Source organism: Saccostrea cucullata, unplaced genomic scaffold (genome assembly GCF_032062105.1).
Source record: "Saccostrea cucullata isolate Sc308-1 unplaced genomic scaffold, CSIRO_AGI_Scuc_v1 ctg10846, whole genome shotgun sequence".
In the NCBI taxonomy this organism is placed as follows: domain Eukaryota; kingdom Metazoa; phylum Mollusca; class Bivalvia; order Ostreida; family Ostreidae; genus Saccostrea; species Saccostrea cuccullata.
In genome coordinates this window covers 1-18,325 of record NW_026922920.1, presented here as the reverse complement: position 1 = coordinate 18,325, position 18,325 = coordinate 1, and the positions used below count along the sequence as shown (strand labels likewise).

At 32.4% G+C, this 18,325-nt stretch overlaps 2 protein-coding genes across 2 annotated transcripts; both read left to right on the top strand.

The window, feature by feature from the left end:
* The first annotated feature begins 305 nt into the window (after window positions 1-305).
* On the top strand, window positions 306-3,799 carry LOC134262804 (keratin, type I cytoskeletal 20-like). Its single transcript, XM_062745131.1, has 6 exons — window positions 306-703; window positions 902-1,016; window positions 1,410-1,571; window positions 2,047-2,243; window positions 2,874-2,888; window positions 3,652-3,799. The coding sequence occupies exons 1-6, from the start codon at window positions 306-308 to the stop codon at window positions 3,797-3,799; spliced, it is 1,035 nt and encodes a 344-aa protein (XP_062601115.1).
* A 7,865-nt stretch (window positions 3,800-11,664) lies between these two features.
* LOC134262803 (deoxyribonuclease-2-alpha-like) lies at window positions 11,665-17,622 on the top strand (the record flags this gene model as incomplete). The annotated part of the gene is made up of 7 exons (XM_062745130.1): window positions 11,665-12,334; window positions 12,841-13,006; window positions 13,921-14,014; window positions 14,450-14,620; window positions 16,591-16,682; window positions 17,147-17,281; window positions 17,435-17,622. Coding segments are annotated over exons 1-7 (1,100 nt in total), but the record flags the coding sequence as incomplete, so codon positions are not given.
* Between the last annotated feature and the right edge of the window lie 703 nt (window positions 17,623-18,325).

The following is an 18,325-nucleotide window of genomic DNA, read 5'->3' as shown; positions in this document are numbered from 1 at the left end:
AAAAAGTAGAACTGTGTAAGACTTTAAATAGGAGTAGTAAAGAATTAATTCCGCTGACGACAAATGCACCTGCAAATTCTTATTTTCTTTAACAACCATTCGAGCATAGTCTTGATTTGTTCAGATTTGCATACACATGCTTGATAGTTTTCGTCGTTGAGTATATCAACTTATTTTCATATAAATACCAAGATTCCAAGAAACATGCTTTCTCAGTAATTGTGCTCAGTGCAGCATAAAGCTCATATTATATAAAAGCAATTCTGCGAGTTCTATCCGTACTTTCGAACTTACTTAGCTTCACAATGGAAACCTGTCCAACACCCTGTGTGCCACAGTCGCACATTTATGCGGACATAGATTTCAATGTTCGTTCCCTGTTGTTGATTTTGAGTGGTATGTCAACGACTGAAGAAGGCGACATCCTAGAACTAGAAGATATTTATCAGTTGAGAGAAGACCTTGAGGTTCTGATACGGAACGTATCGTATTATCATCCGAGAATACAGGAACTCCATGAGAGGATTTTGTCGTTGAAAACAACGGTTGATCAATTTACAAAACAAGAAATCAGTATAGAAGAAAGGGTCAGATCTCAATATCAGCTGCACTGGGATGAAACGAAAGACAAATTCACGGATGTGTCAAAAGTTTGCAGCAAAGAGCGGGAACGAATCGAAGAACTTGAGAAGAATGAAATCAGGTATGCTTTTAATACTTAAAAGAAAACATTATTTTGAGTTCAATGTGAAGCGCAAAATAGGCTTTAAAAGAAAATCCAACCTTTACCCGGTCACAGTTTTATGAACAAATTTCAAGGGTTGATATTCAGCACTTTTCTTCATTTTTAATTATTGCAAATACTGTAGAAACTATACAAAAAATGACATCTGCTTTACAGATATAAAAGTGCATTGGAAAATAAAAATATCAGAATAAAGTCACTAGAAGAAAAGGTTGCCACCCTGTCAGAGAGCAATGAAAAATTATCGTCCACAGTTAGCCAAATGAGAGAGGTTTCTGCTTAAATTAAATATATTCATTCACATTGTATTTATTTTAATATTTGAATTTGTATTCTCAAAACTAACATATACCAACAGTAATACAATTGTACAATTAAATGATCACCTTTTACAGTGGAATGTAACATTTGCAAACACAAAAGATCGGATTTTGAAGAATACTCACAATCGACTCTCCATGTGCAATGCAGAATTATCTTTCTTCAAAACAACATTCAACGAGGCATGTATTATTTGCATCTCTGTATAATTGTAATACCTAATATAAGTGTGCTTCTGCATAGAGACTAAAGCAAATTTTTGAGTCTTAAAAATTAATCAAAACAATATTCATCAGTACGCATGCCCTGTTACAGTAAAATACAATCAAATGATCTATTTCAGACCATCGGAATGAGGATGTATGATGAGTGGGTATTTGACAAAACAAGAATTCAACAGTATTGGGACGCACAGATCATGCAGACAACAAATATCATAAGGAATATCTACAACATTCGACTTGAGGCAGAACGGCGATACCTTGCACAACAGTATCAAATGAAAGTAGGTGTCAGTTTAATTTGAAAATATATGCATGTTGAAATAGCGTCAATAAGCTAAAAGATAACAACCTGCAAAAAGATCAAAATAAGAGATTTAAAAATCTGACAATCTGAGTATAATCGAGGACAATTTATAAAAAATAAAAACAAATTAGGAATTGAAACAGATACCATGAAGGAAAATGCATTTCTCCTGAACTAGTTTCGCTGTGTGCTCTTTGTTACTTTTAATGATATTGAATTTGCTCAGTGACTCGTTTTAGAGCTGGTTCAAAAGTACAAGCTCTTGCATAATGAAACAACTTGAGATTTAAATCCGATATGCAGATGATAATGATATTGCTTCACAAATAAGGAAATTTTAAAACCATTTTTTAATAGAGTATAGAGTATAGTGTAGGTTTTTCATCAATTTCTTTTTCTATTTTATCCGAATAGAGAGTACTAATGACATAAAATTATATTTTTGATTTTAGATGAACAAATCGGAAACAGAGATACAGAAGTTCAAGAAAAGTTATAAAGCACAACTGATACAATTGCAAGAAAAGGTTGCAAAAGTTCAAGAATTATGGAAGAAAATGGAATCTAATTGCTCATCTTCGAATAATCGACAAAGATGCACGAGACTGAGGGGAGAATTTCGCATCATGGTTGACATCGTTGTCACAAAGTAATTCATTTTCATGAAATTTGTTCTGTTGGCAAGTTTGATTTCTGAATTGCACTTTTTAAAGTTAATGTTAAACCAATTTCTTGTATAAAAATACAAAGCGATGTAAATTACTTCCCTTTGAATTATCAGATCTGGAATCATGCCATGATAAAGTGCTACTAATTATGTATTACTCTCATTCATAATCAATTTTATTAAAGTTAGAGGAAAAAGTTTTGCCAAATATTTTTTTCATTTATCATACAATCATATGAAAGGCATTTACATATTACCAGATAAATATGCAATTATGCTTTGTTAGATACTGTACGTAGAAATCAAGACTTTTAATCGGTTTTGTTGGTTTTGAACATAATGTAATACAATTTAGAAATTTCTTGAACAATAACAGATTGTAAACTAGTCACTCTTAACTTGTTTACAATTCATGCTCGTGCCATTGAATTCATTTTTGCCCGGCTTAGAGTATCAAATTAATCGTCGTTTCAATATAAAAAGATGGGGAGTATTTATTTCATAAAGAACAAGTAAAAATGGAAAAAAATCCTCTCCGAAGTGATTATGAATGTCAATTAGATTTTCTTTAGTAGTGTAACGGATTGACACTGTTTATTGTTTTTATTTCAGACTTGCAGATCTAAGGTAAGAATAAGAATCAAATATATTCTAAATGATGACATCTTAAAAAGGCGTACAGAAGAAAAAGCTTGATAAAAATTATCAAGCTAAAATATGGTAAAGCAAATTTTTATGTTTCAATGTAAGATTGATATATAAATCTTTCTCGAAATATTAATATTGAAATAAGTACACTTTTATATATATCTATAATTTTACAATGATCCAAATGTGCTGTCAGAAATAGAAATTTAAAATCTTCCTATTTTATGTACTTAGAGTTAAAAATACATGATAGTAAAGTTAGTACAAGTCCTTGCATCTACAGTTCTGTCAAGAAACCATATGAATATTATATCTGTAATGTGTATCTTACACGTAAAATGAACAAATCTTAATTGAGACAAAATACAATTTGATGTTCTTTGTCTTTTTTTGGGAGATAAAATGCAATTTTCATATGTAAAATGCGAAAGGGAAGGGAACAAAAACCATGAAGAATTTATTTCATGAGAAGACGAGTTCTTTTGTCCCTGTTTCTTTCTAATTAATTATAGATAACCTTCATTGATTATTTCCAAATTAAAAATAGGATAACAATATAGTTGTTGTTTAGTTATTTCGTGCAAAATAATATTGATTAAAAACAAAAATGATATTACGACTATTTTTGATTTTCTATAACAGAAATGTTAATGTTCAATATATTACACGTTTGACTAATTTCGCACTTATGACTCTTCTGATTTGATGTTCGATCATTTTATCCTGTTATTTGTTTTTTCAGTGAATCCAGCATGTTATATGCTGGCAGTAGAGAAATAAGCCATGAAAAGGAGAGTTTTGAAAAAGAAAGTTTGAGAACCAAAACAAGCACAAACGAAGAGTTTTACATGAAAAATGTCGAGTTTGAGGAGACTGGATCACTTGATTAACTAATTTTAACAATTTGCAAGATACATACATAAGCTACAGTACCGACCAGACCCAACCTGACACCAAAGCAGTCCCAGAAAGCAGACCCCGGGTCTGCTTTGGGACCGCTGTGGGACTGCTGTGGGACTGCTCTGGGACTGCTATGAAAAGCAGTCCCAGCAGTCCCAGCTGCCCCTGGGACTGCTTTCTGGGACTGCTTTGTTCACTCATGTGTGAAAAAGGTTCTGAGTGACATGATAGCTCCGCCCCCTTGTGTATTCTGAATTTGCAGGCTCCCTATTGTTTTGTTTACTTGCAGCAGAGAGGAGTTTAAACTGTTTAATAAGCAAGGATTTCTTACATTCTTTTAATAAGTAGAGATTATTAGAGTTAATTTATATTTTCAGGGACTGTATACTGACACAAATTAATGTGTTTTTAGATTAAAAAAAAATTAGGTTGATAAATAAGGAATTCATGAGAAAATTTTTATCCCTAAAAATAAACTACAAGTTTATGAGAAAAAAATAGCTATATTTGGGCCTTTTTTAATTATCTAATTTAAATTTTAATTTGTACTCAAAATTTGCATTGGTACATGTACTATTTAAAAATAATCATTACAATGAAATATGAAAATGCTACACATTTTATAAGAACCACGCTAAAAAAAGAGTACAGCTGTATTCCATGTAACCCTCAAATAAAACCCAACAATTTATTAAATGACCATGAAATAAAATTATGCTACCATTCTCCCGTAACATAAACTATGTGAATAATCATTGGGTAATTAATTAATTACCGGTAGCTTTAAATGAATAAACAAGTTATTAAAAGGGTATATTTATTTTTTTAAAAAATGAAAATACCGGGAATTGTGATTTATTTCTTATCTGTTTTGCTTGTGTTTACCTGGCCGATTAATGTTTATAAGATGGTATCAACACCCATTGTTTCAATCGCCTTTGGGCAGAAAAATCGATATATGTTATTTGGGTATTTGTATCGGTGTTACACATCATTGAACATGCTGGTAAACAATGACCCTAATTTCAATTTATTTAATGCAAAAAAAATGTGATAAATGAAATGTGTATAAATTTCTTTTGGGATTAATTAATTTTGAACATAATCTGAAGTTTCCATTCTGGTGATTTACAGATGTACACTCTAACATTTACAAATAAAACACTTAAAACTGAGTTTTATAGAACTAGGCATTAACGGTAATTAAATTGTCATGTCAGTAAAAATAATCATGATTGAAAAATAATACTTGGCAAAATTAACAAAATTTTTTTTAAAAAGCCCCAATAACTAAAAAAACTCTAACTTTAGAGTATCCCAATAGTCTAAATTGGTCACATAATGATAAGATCTATTAAAGCTTCTTCTGGTGGAAAATAATTAATTCACGTTTAATTTTCTGTATAAAAATAAATATGGGAACCAGTATCAATCACAGAGGAATTATTAATATACCCAAGAATTGTGATTAAATATCCATGTTCAGTGTAATTCATATATGTACATGTAAGTGTGAAAGCCTTCTTCCTCCAATAAATATTATAATTATTTCAATTTTTAGGCGCATACATGTTCTGTTTATAAATGACCTTCGCGTACATGTAAGGATTCCTGGCATACTACCCAGAATCAATTTCTACTGCCTTTTATAGTTCCATTGTTTATTGGAAATCTCATTTCTGAGTTAGCTCCGCCCATTAATTAATAAACCCCGCCCACTGGGACTGCTGGGACTGCTTTCTGGGACTGCTGGGACGGCTGTGGGACTGCTGTGGGACTGCTCTGGGACCGCTGTGGGACTGCTCTGGGACCGCTGTGGGACTGCTTTAGCAGTCTCAGAAAGCAGTCCCCGGGACTTGTGTCAGGTTGGGTCTGGTCGGTACTGTACTTTTATACTTTTACCATCAATGCATTAACATATATATGCGATTGAATCCAATTTGTAAACATCTTGTATCAATGTGAGTATCTTCGTGAAATAATCTTACAATATTTTACTTGGCGTGATTTACAATTTAGCAATCATGATACGGCTAGCTGACAGAGAAGTGAAAATTAGCCGTTATTTATGTCAAGTATTTTGTAAATAGATTTCGAGGAATAAAATGCTTAATCAGACATTCTAGAGAGCATAACGTAATAATTTGTCGACAATTTTGTGTGTTAATAATTGCCTCTCAATTACTATTAAGAACGTCAGTTTACATTGACTTATTCATAAATTGTATTTGCTGACATGGTCATTGAATCCACCATAGAATAAAGAAATTACAAAATGACTTTAATCAAAACTGCTGATATTCTTGTTTCATCAGTTTTTTTTTTTGAAAAACCTAAATCGTTTTGAAAATTTTTCAAACCTAAATCATGCACTTGCGTATCGAATCCACTGATATATGTGTATAAACTTGGTTTGGAGGTGATGCGTATCGAATCTACTGAAAGAAATTAACATGGTTTAACATGGTTTGCAGGCGATGAAGGTATATTGCTACAAAAGTAAGGGAAGTTGACTATTGAAAAAGTTAAAGTCATTTTGATTTTCATGATGCTTTGTACTTGGGTTATCATTTACGTCTTTTTCGGAACAAAATATCCGAATTTCAAAGGATATGACAGACCCTGTGGTATCCACAATTTCAAGCACATTGGGAGAAATGTGTCAACATATGAATAGAAATAACTATTGTTAATTGATCATTCGCTGTTGATATATCTAAATGTAGTGTAAAATGCCACAGCAATTTTTTTTTCTTTTTCTTATGTATAAAATCTGAAATAAATTCTGCTTCATATGAATTATGTGTTTACTAATAACTGGGCGCCATTGGTACGCATGAAAATTCTAAAAGATTGTTTTAATATCAGCTTCAAAGTATATACAGTATGATGCAATATATATTCGTACAAAATGGCGACCTGTTTACACGCGCGTTCCGACTTATATATTTATAGGGGAAATAAAGTAGTTTATAAATAGAGACTGGAATTTCGGTAGTTATTTTTAACATTTTTAATCATGTGACATCTCATGTGTCACGTGATTTTATTGTCGTCTGCTACGTAAACAAATCTGAACCGGCGAAAACAAGATGGGGCGAAAAGGGAAAGAATTAAGCAACCAGGTAAAAGAAATCGCTTGGAAATTATTACAAGAAGGAAAAACTATCAGTTACGTGTCAGAAACATTAGATGTGTCCAGGACTACAATCGCCAGTTTTAAGAAGCGTGTAGAGCGCCGAGGTTTCATAGAAAACATCCCGAGACGAGGCAGGAAACCTGTCGTGACAGCCCGAGACTATCGGAAGCTAGAAAGGCTCGTAAAAACCCACAGAAGAGAGAGTTTACAGGATATAACGGACAAATTCAATGAAAATAAAGAACGGCCAATATCTAAACGAACTGTACAATTACATCTGCATAAACATGGATTCGTGAGACGGGTTGCAAAGAAAAAGCTGGTAATTCGAGAGGTAAATAGGAGAAAGCGTTTATCTTGGTGTCGTGAAAAGAGAAAAGTCACTGTTGACAACTTTTGGAGAAAAGTTATATTCTCAGATGAATCCAAGATTGTTGTGGGACAAGACTCTCGTGTGTATATTTGGAGGAAACGGGGAGAAGGTTGGAGGCCGGATTTGGTAGAGGCGCGCAAAACAAAACCATGTTACCAAGTTATGATCTGGGGATGTATCACCTGGCATGGAGTCGGCACTATTTCTGAAGTGGATGGAAATATAAATGCTGATAAATATCAGACAATCTTAGACGACAATTTGTGGCCAGTTTTAGCCCGTCATTTTCCGACTGGAAATTATATTTTCCAAGACGACAATGCGCCTGTACACCGTGCACGTTCGACTCAGGATTATTTGCACAGGAACGGGATTACAACGATGAGCTGGCCAGCCCAGAGTCCAGACTTAAATATAATTGAAAATCTGTGGCTCCTTATTAAAAGAAAGCTTCAAGGAAGGATAGGGCGAATTGAGAACAAAGACGATCTCTTCCGTGAAATCCAGCGCATCTGGACTGACATTACACCAGAGTATGTCAAAAGCCTGTACAGGACTATTCCGAGACGGTTACTAAGTGTAATACGCTTAAAGGGTCACCTTACAAAGTACTAGGTAAGTTATTTTTGATTTATTTAATTTCTGAAATGGAATAAACGAGTTACAATGTTGACCTACTTTCGTCGCGAGTGTAAACACGCCGCCATTTTGTACGAATATATATTGCATCATACTGTATATGTGCACAATCGGAATATATAAGTACAAAAATTTTGCAAATGACCAATGATGAAATAAGTAAATTTATGACTTCCATTTAAATTGAAAAAAAAGCACGTTGACAGTAGCTCAGTCGGTAGAGCGCTCGCTTCATGGTCGGGAGGTCCTGAGTCGATAAGTCAATAAAAAATGGATAGCAACTGTTCCTTTGCCATGCGCTCGGATGAGACCTCAAAAACCGAGGTCCCGTTTCACGGCAGACGTTGGCATGATAAAATCACTCACTGTTCAATGACCTTGAGTGCCGAGTAAAAATCAAAATTTGAAGTCATTCGCTAGTATACGTTGACATCTCTACATGAGGGAAAAATTCTAGAATGGGACGTAAACAAATATAAAATCAAACAATGAATTGAAAAAGCAGCGGTCAATCATGTCTGTTATTGTTGATAAAAGAAACTTTAAGTGAAGGCAATATCTATGACAGAGATATAAAATAAGAAGTAAGTCTTGGCACAAACGTTATGTCAAGCACTTGCATTCATACATTAGATTTCCAAAGATGGTAATATCTATGAATTATTGATATGTTTACATGCTCTCATTGAATACAGATAACGAGCAGTTTTCAAGCTTAAAGTCTATTAAACAACACAAAAATGAAGCAGAGCAAACATGGACCTTCAAAACATTAAAAGTGGGTTTAGGTGCCATGGAGGACAGAGCATCCCCCGCCGATTGGTCACACTCGGTATATTATACCCTTTATTTTTTACGTCCATAATTACTGTCAATCTGATTTAAGCATTCACACAATTTTCGTTAAAAACAGATTGCTACGTATTTAGCCATCAGTTATAAACCTTTCTGAACTAAGTGTTAAAGCTAAGTGCTTCATGTCTTCCGTTAAGGTGATACCATATTGATTCATACCTTGCTAATTTTTGCCAACTTTATATGAGTAATTTATACAAGTTGCAGGAATTTTTTTCATGATTCCTTGGTTGGGAACATGTGCGTATTGGAAACACTCACCCTACAGCACAGTTTTTAACTGTACAAATATCATAGAAATACTATGTACTTCGACACTATTCAGGAGAATCTATGCTAAATTTCAGATTTTTATCAAATAAAATTCATAATTGTTACTATTTTGTGTTTCAAATGTCTAAAATGTTAAGTATACCAGAAATTGTCATATTGACAATTCAAAAGAATAAATTAATTATATAGGAAACACATGATATCCTGAACAATTGCCTGGTAAAATATAGTACTTTAATTGTTTTGAGAAGAAACTTGTTAAAATAGCAATATTTCAATGGTATATTGTTGGGAAAAATTATTTATTATTGAGGAAAGTGTTGTCTGACATTGGAGAAAAAAATTACACCATTAAAGTTACAAAATATTGATGTTTTGACAATTTCCGGACTTTTTGGGGCGTATGGTCGACACTACTGGTTATAGATAGTTTTCGATAGGCCTGAATTTAGCGAAAGTTACCTCCCGTTGGCCGCCATATTGGAGGTCGACTCAGTGATTTTCCCTCTTTGTCTTACCAAGTTTAAGAAAATATAGCAGAAATATTTGGTGGAAAATCTTTATCAAATAATTTTTTTTAAATAAAGGAGGATTCCAAAAATTTATATACTTCAGAAAAATAAAGATTTCTAATTCAAAATAGCAAATATAAAAATTTTTAATTGGTTGAACAATGAAGGAATATGAGAATTTGGACCTCCAGTATGGCGGCCAACAGGAAGTAACTCTTGGTCAATCAAAAACTATCTATTGTGACAAGCCACGTGCACGAATCTTTAAAATCAATTTCAAACACCAGAGGTATTTTTGACGGATCTATTTAGTTTTCAATTCTCTTTATGAACATCGTCCAAATTTCAATTATTCAAAATTGTTTCAATAAAAAATCGCTAAAATACATGTAAATATAACTTTCGGTGTCAACCAGTAGTGAGAGTTTTATGCCAAAAATAAAAGGCATTTAACCTATGATACCCCGAAGCTCACATTTCACAATCAAAAAGCTTATATTTCTTCCTGATTTTTTTTAAGATTATATTTTTAGACAATTTAAAAAAAATGAAAATCGGAGAAAAAAGTCAACGGAAATGATTTATCTTAAAGTTTAAAAAAATATCTGAAGAAATTATAAAAATGCATCATGCTTGGAAAAAAAATCATTTTAATAGGTCGGATAGTTTCCGAGAAAGAGCGTGTATTATCAAAAATGAATGATAATTATACTAGGAAACAGAAGAAAAACAGGTCTACGAAGAATGCAAAAAAAAAAAAAAAAAAAATCTAAAAGCCCCAATTATTAATCAGACATGGAGTTTTCCTTACTTGTTTTTGCTTACTTATTTGATTTTATTCATTTTAAACTAAAATTAATTAATTCTCTGATGATAAATGTTATCAGCATTTTATGAAATGATAAAATGTCAGATTGAGTGAAAAAGGACTTGTAACATTCCATTTCATTTATAATCAAGGTAGTCAAATTCAAATCATGAAGGAAATCTTCGGTTTTAACAAATGGGATCAGGTACTATGCAGGAGTGAGCATCACCTGCCGTTCGGTCCACCCGCCGAGATATCATTGTCATGATCTGGAAATACGGGAAAATCTATCATTACAGGCAATGTTAACACCTTAATGTAAGTGAAACGAACTCAATACCCTCCGATCACAATACTAGCACATTACTACTAGTTTATATTGATCACATGGGGTCTTTATTCATGATAATCACTCAACACTCATATCATAAAAACAGTAATATGATTATGAAGAGTGTACAGAAATGCCATACAAGAGAGCTCTTTACTATTATAATCCTCTATTATCCATTATGTTATATTATAAGATTTTACACATACATGTATGCATGATTGCATAAACGCATTTCGTCACGTCATAATACATTGACTAGCCAGAAAACCACGTAATTTCTGATAGACTAGCAATCTCTAGAGGTCTAAATGATGATTAATGCATTGTTAATTAAAAGTAAGCAGTTTCAGCTTTTCAGATATTCACAGGGCCAAAAAGCCACAAGTGAACCTTGTTCTTTAGATTTGAATGTGAAAAATATATTATAATTTATTACCTATAACTTTTGATGTTGCATACTGTTAATCATTAAACAATTCAGATATATTGAAATTTATCATGTAGACCGCATAAGAATAAAGATTTGCTTTTCAGGATAAAAATATTCGTCAATGGTTTCTGTTATGCATACACATTAAATAATTGTTCAGTTACAATATTTTTAATAAGAAGTTCCATGTGGTCGGCAGGGATTCTCACTCCTCAATGGCACCTTATTTCACCTATGATGTTTTAAAGAAACATTTTACTTTGCTCCTGATTTGTATTGTTCTGTTGTTTGAACAGACTTTTGAGCTAGAATACTGTTAGTTATATCCATTTATTTAATTTTGACCCTTTTTAATTCGCAGAGCCCCAAGAACATTTAATATACTAGTAAATCAAATTGTGGATTTGGAACATCCCCTTAAAATTTACACCATTGATAAAATTACACAACGATACGACATGCAATTCTGATCGAAAGATATGCATATAATTGAATTTCTTTTTAACATCAGAAAGATGGAATATTGTAACTATTAATTGTGATTTGATGTCGTCAAGTGAGCTTATTGATACCAATTGATATTCTAAACTAATTTATGTAAACGTTGCACTTCCATGAAATAAAAATCATTTTGAAATTTTGCACCTAATTATATAATCTTATTCGCTCAACATATCATGAATAAATTACGTTTTAGATATCCTTTGTGTTCATTTAAAGATAATAATGCGTGTTCCTTGACTGCGCTGTTTACAACCTTTCTGGTCTATTACGCATAAATATGTTCTTGCTTGTCATTGCTAAACATGTTTGTTCTTCTTACAATCATTATTATATTTTTTTTTAAATTGGCGCTGTCTTGACCTTGATCTATAAAAACACTGAAAAAAGTTCCCGGAAAAGACCATATGAAGATTTTCCGAGAATTTTGCACTAGTGCTAGTAAATGTGCACCACATGCATATATAAACCTTATTGAAATAGAGAGACAAAATAGACTGCATAATACGCATCAAATAAATATAGCTATTAGAAAGACCATGATGTCTTTAAAAATTTTGTTAGCGTATTGGATATTGTTGTTCTTTGTTTTCCGCTGCATTGTTCCTAGTTTAGGCGTCAGTTGTAAGGGGTTTGGACACCACAATCCTCCTGATGATTGGTAAATATGTACAGTGTACATTTTTCTATTTTTATGAATGAATTTACTTTATATATAAAAACATACTTGAGGAAATAACTGTCTATTTTTTGGTTTCTTGATGTAATCTTGTGTGATAATTTGTATAAACACCGAAGGCGTTTATGCATAAAATTATCGCGCAAGCCAATCGATTGATCATGGTCATGAAAAAAAAAAGACACTTATTCCTTATATTTACATGCTCTTGATTCCACAAATTCACGTGCTACAACGTCTGCTTCTTTGTCTATTTGACCCGCTCCTCACTGGATTTTTTCAACCGCGCCTATCAATGAACTAGTAGATTTTATGTAGAAAGAAAGTTATTTATTTATTATTTGTAATTTATCTCTGAGTAAGAATGGAAATGTAATAATAAAGATATATAAATTAAATACAGTTTCAACATAAATGTTACTTTCGCTGTAGTTTCATGTGCTATAATAATTATTTCGTTTTATCTTACAACTGAAATACGGTTTCAGGTTTGTTCTGTACAAACTTCCCAGGAAAATAAATGATGAAAATAGACTTGTTCAGAAGGGAAACGCCTTTATTTACATAACCTCAAAACAGCAGAAGTGGGCATTTTCTGAAATTGGAATTGATGACAAATTCACACCAATATACAATACACTCCAACAAATATATGTAAGTTGGTTAATAAACTGAAATGCATTTATCAAAGAAATGTGTTGTCTCATGCTTAACTATATATTACCAACATGAGAGTTTTTCTTGAAGAAAACATTTTTGACGAAGTGATAAGAGTATTTTTAAAATATGATATTTGTAGAAATAATTCAATGATGAATGTTTTCTAGTGTAAATTTCGCGAAGTGAATAGTAAGTGCCTGATATGCATATCGTCTTGTGGGATTGCCTTTGCATCTTACGTCAGTGGGCGAAGACTATTGAACTAAACATGGGAGCCCTCGTGTATTTTTAATCAAGTACACAAAGTAGACAACAATTTGTTGTATCTACACATTTACGTCATATATAAATGTAAATATAAGAAATCATTATCTAATTTATTTGGTATGCAAACTATATTAACGATCGATAGTTGTGATAATTTATGCATTACGGACTTTCCGTTATGCAGATTATCCCATTTCGAACTATAATTAATGCCCTGGGATGGTGAAACTTACTTGCACTTCAACTCTAATTATTTTAAAAACAAGTTCATTTATTTCAAAATTTGCAACCAAACCCCTTTTTGAATCAAAATTGAAACATACAATGTATTTTATTTTTGATCTGCTCAACAAAAAATTAAATACAAAATGAATATTTTGACTTAAGCTTAGGAAGTTTCATGTTCCTGGGATCTAATCTACTTCAACAAACTATATAGGGATTCCTTTAATAATTTGTACATGACACGAAGAATATACCTTTGGAAACAATATACAACCTTATTTCTTTAGTTAACACCTGCCAATTTCAAAATTCAACTTAAGGCAAATATATCTACCATGCATGATATTCAATTGTAAGAAACATCCTAAAGCAACATTTTTCTATAATCAAATTGAATGTTGAATTACTATTCTCAGGATCGGCCTAATAACTCAGGGTTAGACTTTGTAATGTATAATGACCAACCTCCAAATACGGAAAGAGTTGCAACCATAGCTGGACAAACAAAAGGTTTGGACGCTTTCTGTAAACAAGCTAAACAACCATCGCTCACTGTAAAATCACCAATTTTTTGATGGTTTAATTTTCGTGGTTTTCAATGAATGAAGAGACCCATGAATTTAAGTCCTCCATGAAAGGATTTTTTTCACAGATATAATTACACAATAATCCTTCATCCACGAAATCAAATCATCACAAACCTATATTTTTCCTCAAACCACGAAAATTTGACAGCAAGAAAATATGTGGTTTTAAGGTATTTCGCATTTATCTCAGATGATATGTTTATTTTATTATCTAACTTGTAAGGTATTAAATATAAAATGTGACTTTAATATGGAGATATTTTTTTATTATATCTTGAGAAAACTGATTAGCACATTGTATACTAGTATTACTGACATATTTTATCAACAAACATACCGCTCATGAACTTTTTTCCAGGCGCGTTTGCTTTTGATGAACTTGGAGGCTTTTGGATGATTACAAGTACCCCTCGTTTCCCGATGCCTTTCAATTCAAAATACACCTATGTTTTTCCCGAGAGGTATTTGGAGAGCAGTCAAATAATCATCTGCATATCACTGGACAAGGATCAGAAACAAACATTGAAAAGTAAGGAGACATATTAAATACTATTAATTAAACCAATTGACAAGCATAAATGAATCGTGATTACTTTGTCTCAAGTTAATCGGTTAAAAATATCACTGTTATCTTGCGTGCTTCTCCTAAAGATTTAAATACATGCACCTACATAACACCACATTGTAAATTAAAAAAAACAAAACAAAAATAATAATCAAATTTAGATTTTTTAATTCCTGTGTTGTAGAATTTATTGAATTTGAGAAAAATTTACACTTTAATCTGTAAAAATTCTATTGAAACCTGTAATTATCGAATGGTCGTTTTATGGTGTTATTGCAATTTTATATGACAATTTTTAAAACTGAATTGTTCAAAGTGTTTTCATAATAAATACATCTCAATTTTATTACAAAAGTACTTGTTTATATACATATATGTTTTCAACAATTTTTTAAAAAATTTTTAGTGGAAAATGCCTTCAATCCAGTATATTTCTTTAGCAAAGCATAAAGAGCGAAAAAGGTACAAAAAAATATGTAATATATACATGATAATTTTTTTTCTTTTCTATTTACAGTTCAGTATATGTGTATCTTGGGTTTTGCAATTGCCTATTATATCAGTTAAAATTAAGTTTTTGACACCCTAAATCGATTGCAAAATATCATTGAACAAAACTTTACTTTTGTGTTGGATTCCATCTTTATAAACTTTCAAATACTTTAATTATTATTTATACATTCATCCATGCATAATAACTGAAAAAATGTTTACATAAATTGTTAAATAAGAAATCAAAATTATAAGAGAGGGTTATTGAAAACTTATTCCTTTCTTTTGAAAGAAAGTAATGTCTTATTAAAGTATGTTCTTTAAGCATTCAAATAATGTCCCTCTAAATTAACTTCTTATAAAATTTGCTTTAAGTTTTTTTCGCTATGGATAACAGAATTACATTTGTAATTCAAACATGCGCATTTTTGATTATTAATCTGAACACTTATATATATGTATTTCTACATTTATTTTAGTTTTCATTCAAAAAATTAATATTGAATTTTAAGAGATATTATATCTTGAAATCTCAAAAAGCTCTAAATGAAATAAACTGAAATAACAAACAATATTCAAACAAAACAAAACAGGAGGAGAGCAAACATAGGAAAATCTATGGAATCCGCATAGGGCCAAACAGTTCACTATCGCACCATCGAGCATCAACTTAAAGGTCGATGGCGCGATAACGATGAAACGGTGGTGCGATAATGATGAAGCGATGATGCGATAGCGCGATGACGATGATGCTATGGCGCGATAATGCGATGACGATGGTGCGATAGCACGATTGAGCGATAGTGAATATCGCTTCATCGTCATCGTACTATCGCACTATCGTCATCGCACCATCGTGTCATCACTATCGCACCATCGTGTCATCGCATTATCGCACCATCGTCATCGCATTGTCGCGCCATAGCATCATCGTCATCGCACCATCACTTCATCGTTTTCGCACCATCGCTTTATCGTCATCGCATTATCTCTTCATCGCACTATCGACCTAAATCTCGATGGTGCGATGATGCGATAGTGAACTGCGTGGCCCTATCCGGATTCCATAAAAATCCGTGGTCAATTCAGTGTGTAAATAATGGACCAACAATTAGTATGAAAAACGTCAGTCAGCATTGGACTCAGTGATAAATTTATATTGTATTTGCTGACAACCCAATGTATCACCATAGAACTTACGAAATGATGATTGTAAAAGAGACTGCTGATAAAATAAAGTTTTATAGTACATTAAGAATTTAACAAACAATTTAATATATTTAACTTTCTTCAATTTCATGCCATAGTCCATGTATTATGAGTAGGGTCCCATATTATCCGATAGTGAAATATGCATTGTATTCATTCAATAAACACATTTTCATAATTATGTACTCGACAAATCAACATCATATCATTCCTACTTATTCTAAATTTTTCAGATGTTTTTGAGTTTGCCAGACGTAGATTAAGTCGCAAGGAAATGACAGTTCATACGACACCTAGAACTTCAGCTGAGTTAAAAAATAATCATGTAAATTTTCGTTTTTGTAATGGACATTAAGTCTGTGTATATACATATGTTAAACAGGGTGTGTTTGTGTGGATGTGTAGGTGTAAAGTTGTGAGAGGGTTTGCATTGGAGAGAGAGAGAGAGAGAGAGAGAGAGAGAGAGAGAGAGAGAGAGAGAGAGAGAGAGAGAGAGAGAGAGAGAGAGAATCTTAATTGTTAATTACTATTCATGAAAGTTGAGAGTCGTCATTTCAATTACGACAATAAACAGAAAACTAATTATTAAAAAATAATCATGTAAATTTTCGTTTTCTTAAAGACATATAACCTGTGTGTATACGTATGTTAAAGGGGAGGGTGGGTGTAGGTGTGTAGGAGTGAGAGGGTCTATGTGGGTGGATGGAGAGAGAGAGAGAGAGAGAGAGAGAGAGAGAGAGAGAGAGAGAGAGAGAGAATAAATAAAACATTACTTTTAAACTCTTACAGATGCGACAAGTAAGACTGTTAATGTTCATGCTTCCACTGCCAAATCCTCATGTATTACAATGGATGTCTTCATCTGACAGCTCAAAGTGGGCGGTGACAAAGGATTTCATATGCATTGGAGATCTGAACAGAAATGTAATTTTAAAATTGGCAAATAATCCATATCGTTAATGACTTAAGGGAAGGAAAACTACATTGATTGAGTAATCAATATTTTCAAAGTAATTTTGTAAATTTGTTTTGCTGATTAGAAACCTTTAATAAAAAACGATAATTAAATTATTAAAGGAGCAACAATTGAGCCGAGGAGGGGGACTTCTTTGTATGAGGAACCCCGAAGTTGCAGCCCAGTTTGAATCTCTGGTAGCATGTTCTTCTGTACTAAATGAAGATGTTTCGTATGTTGGTTATATGGTTGAAGCTGTAGCAGATATGTTCTTTTGTTGTTTCTGGTCACACAACTACTATGAAGATAGGTAATAATTTTGAGTATGCCTCAAGTTAACAGACAGGTATTGTTTTTTAATAAGTGATGGAATCACTGTCGAGTTTGTTTGGTACATGTATGTAAGGGCATCGAAGACGTGGGAAAATCAATTTAAGAAATCATGCAAATCCCGTTACAACTGTTTTGATGTCGTTGGCATAGCCAAAAAACTAGACAGTAGTGATATCTAATATCAAGAAATACAGTATCTAGTATTCTAGTTGTTTTCTTTGCTAACTCTTTGAGAGTTAGGTGAATTGATTTCTTGATAATCACACCTGAAAGAAAATTTCTCCAGGTGAACGGTCAGGAATTTTATACACATGAAAATCTCATGCAGCTTTGTGTACTTTTTCTGACGTCAGTTGGCAAGGACTCTTAGAAATACCCTAACAGGCCTTTTGTATTCTATATTTAATATTTTTTTCTCATATAGTAGTATATATTAGAAATATATTTTTGTCTATACCATTGTCGATGGATTGTTTAAGAAATCACTGTCTAGTTTGTTTGGTATTCCAGAGCATTAACGATAGTTGGATATAAATAGCGTGCTAAGCCTGTGTGCATAAATTATCCCACAATTCCAACTGTCGATGATGTCCCTGGCATAGCCAACGAACTTGACAGAGATTCCTTATAATTAATTTGAACATATTTTATTGACAATATTTTAATGTGTCAAAACGATT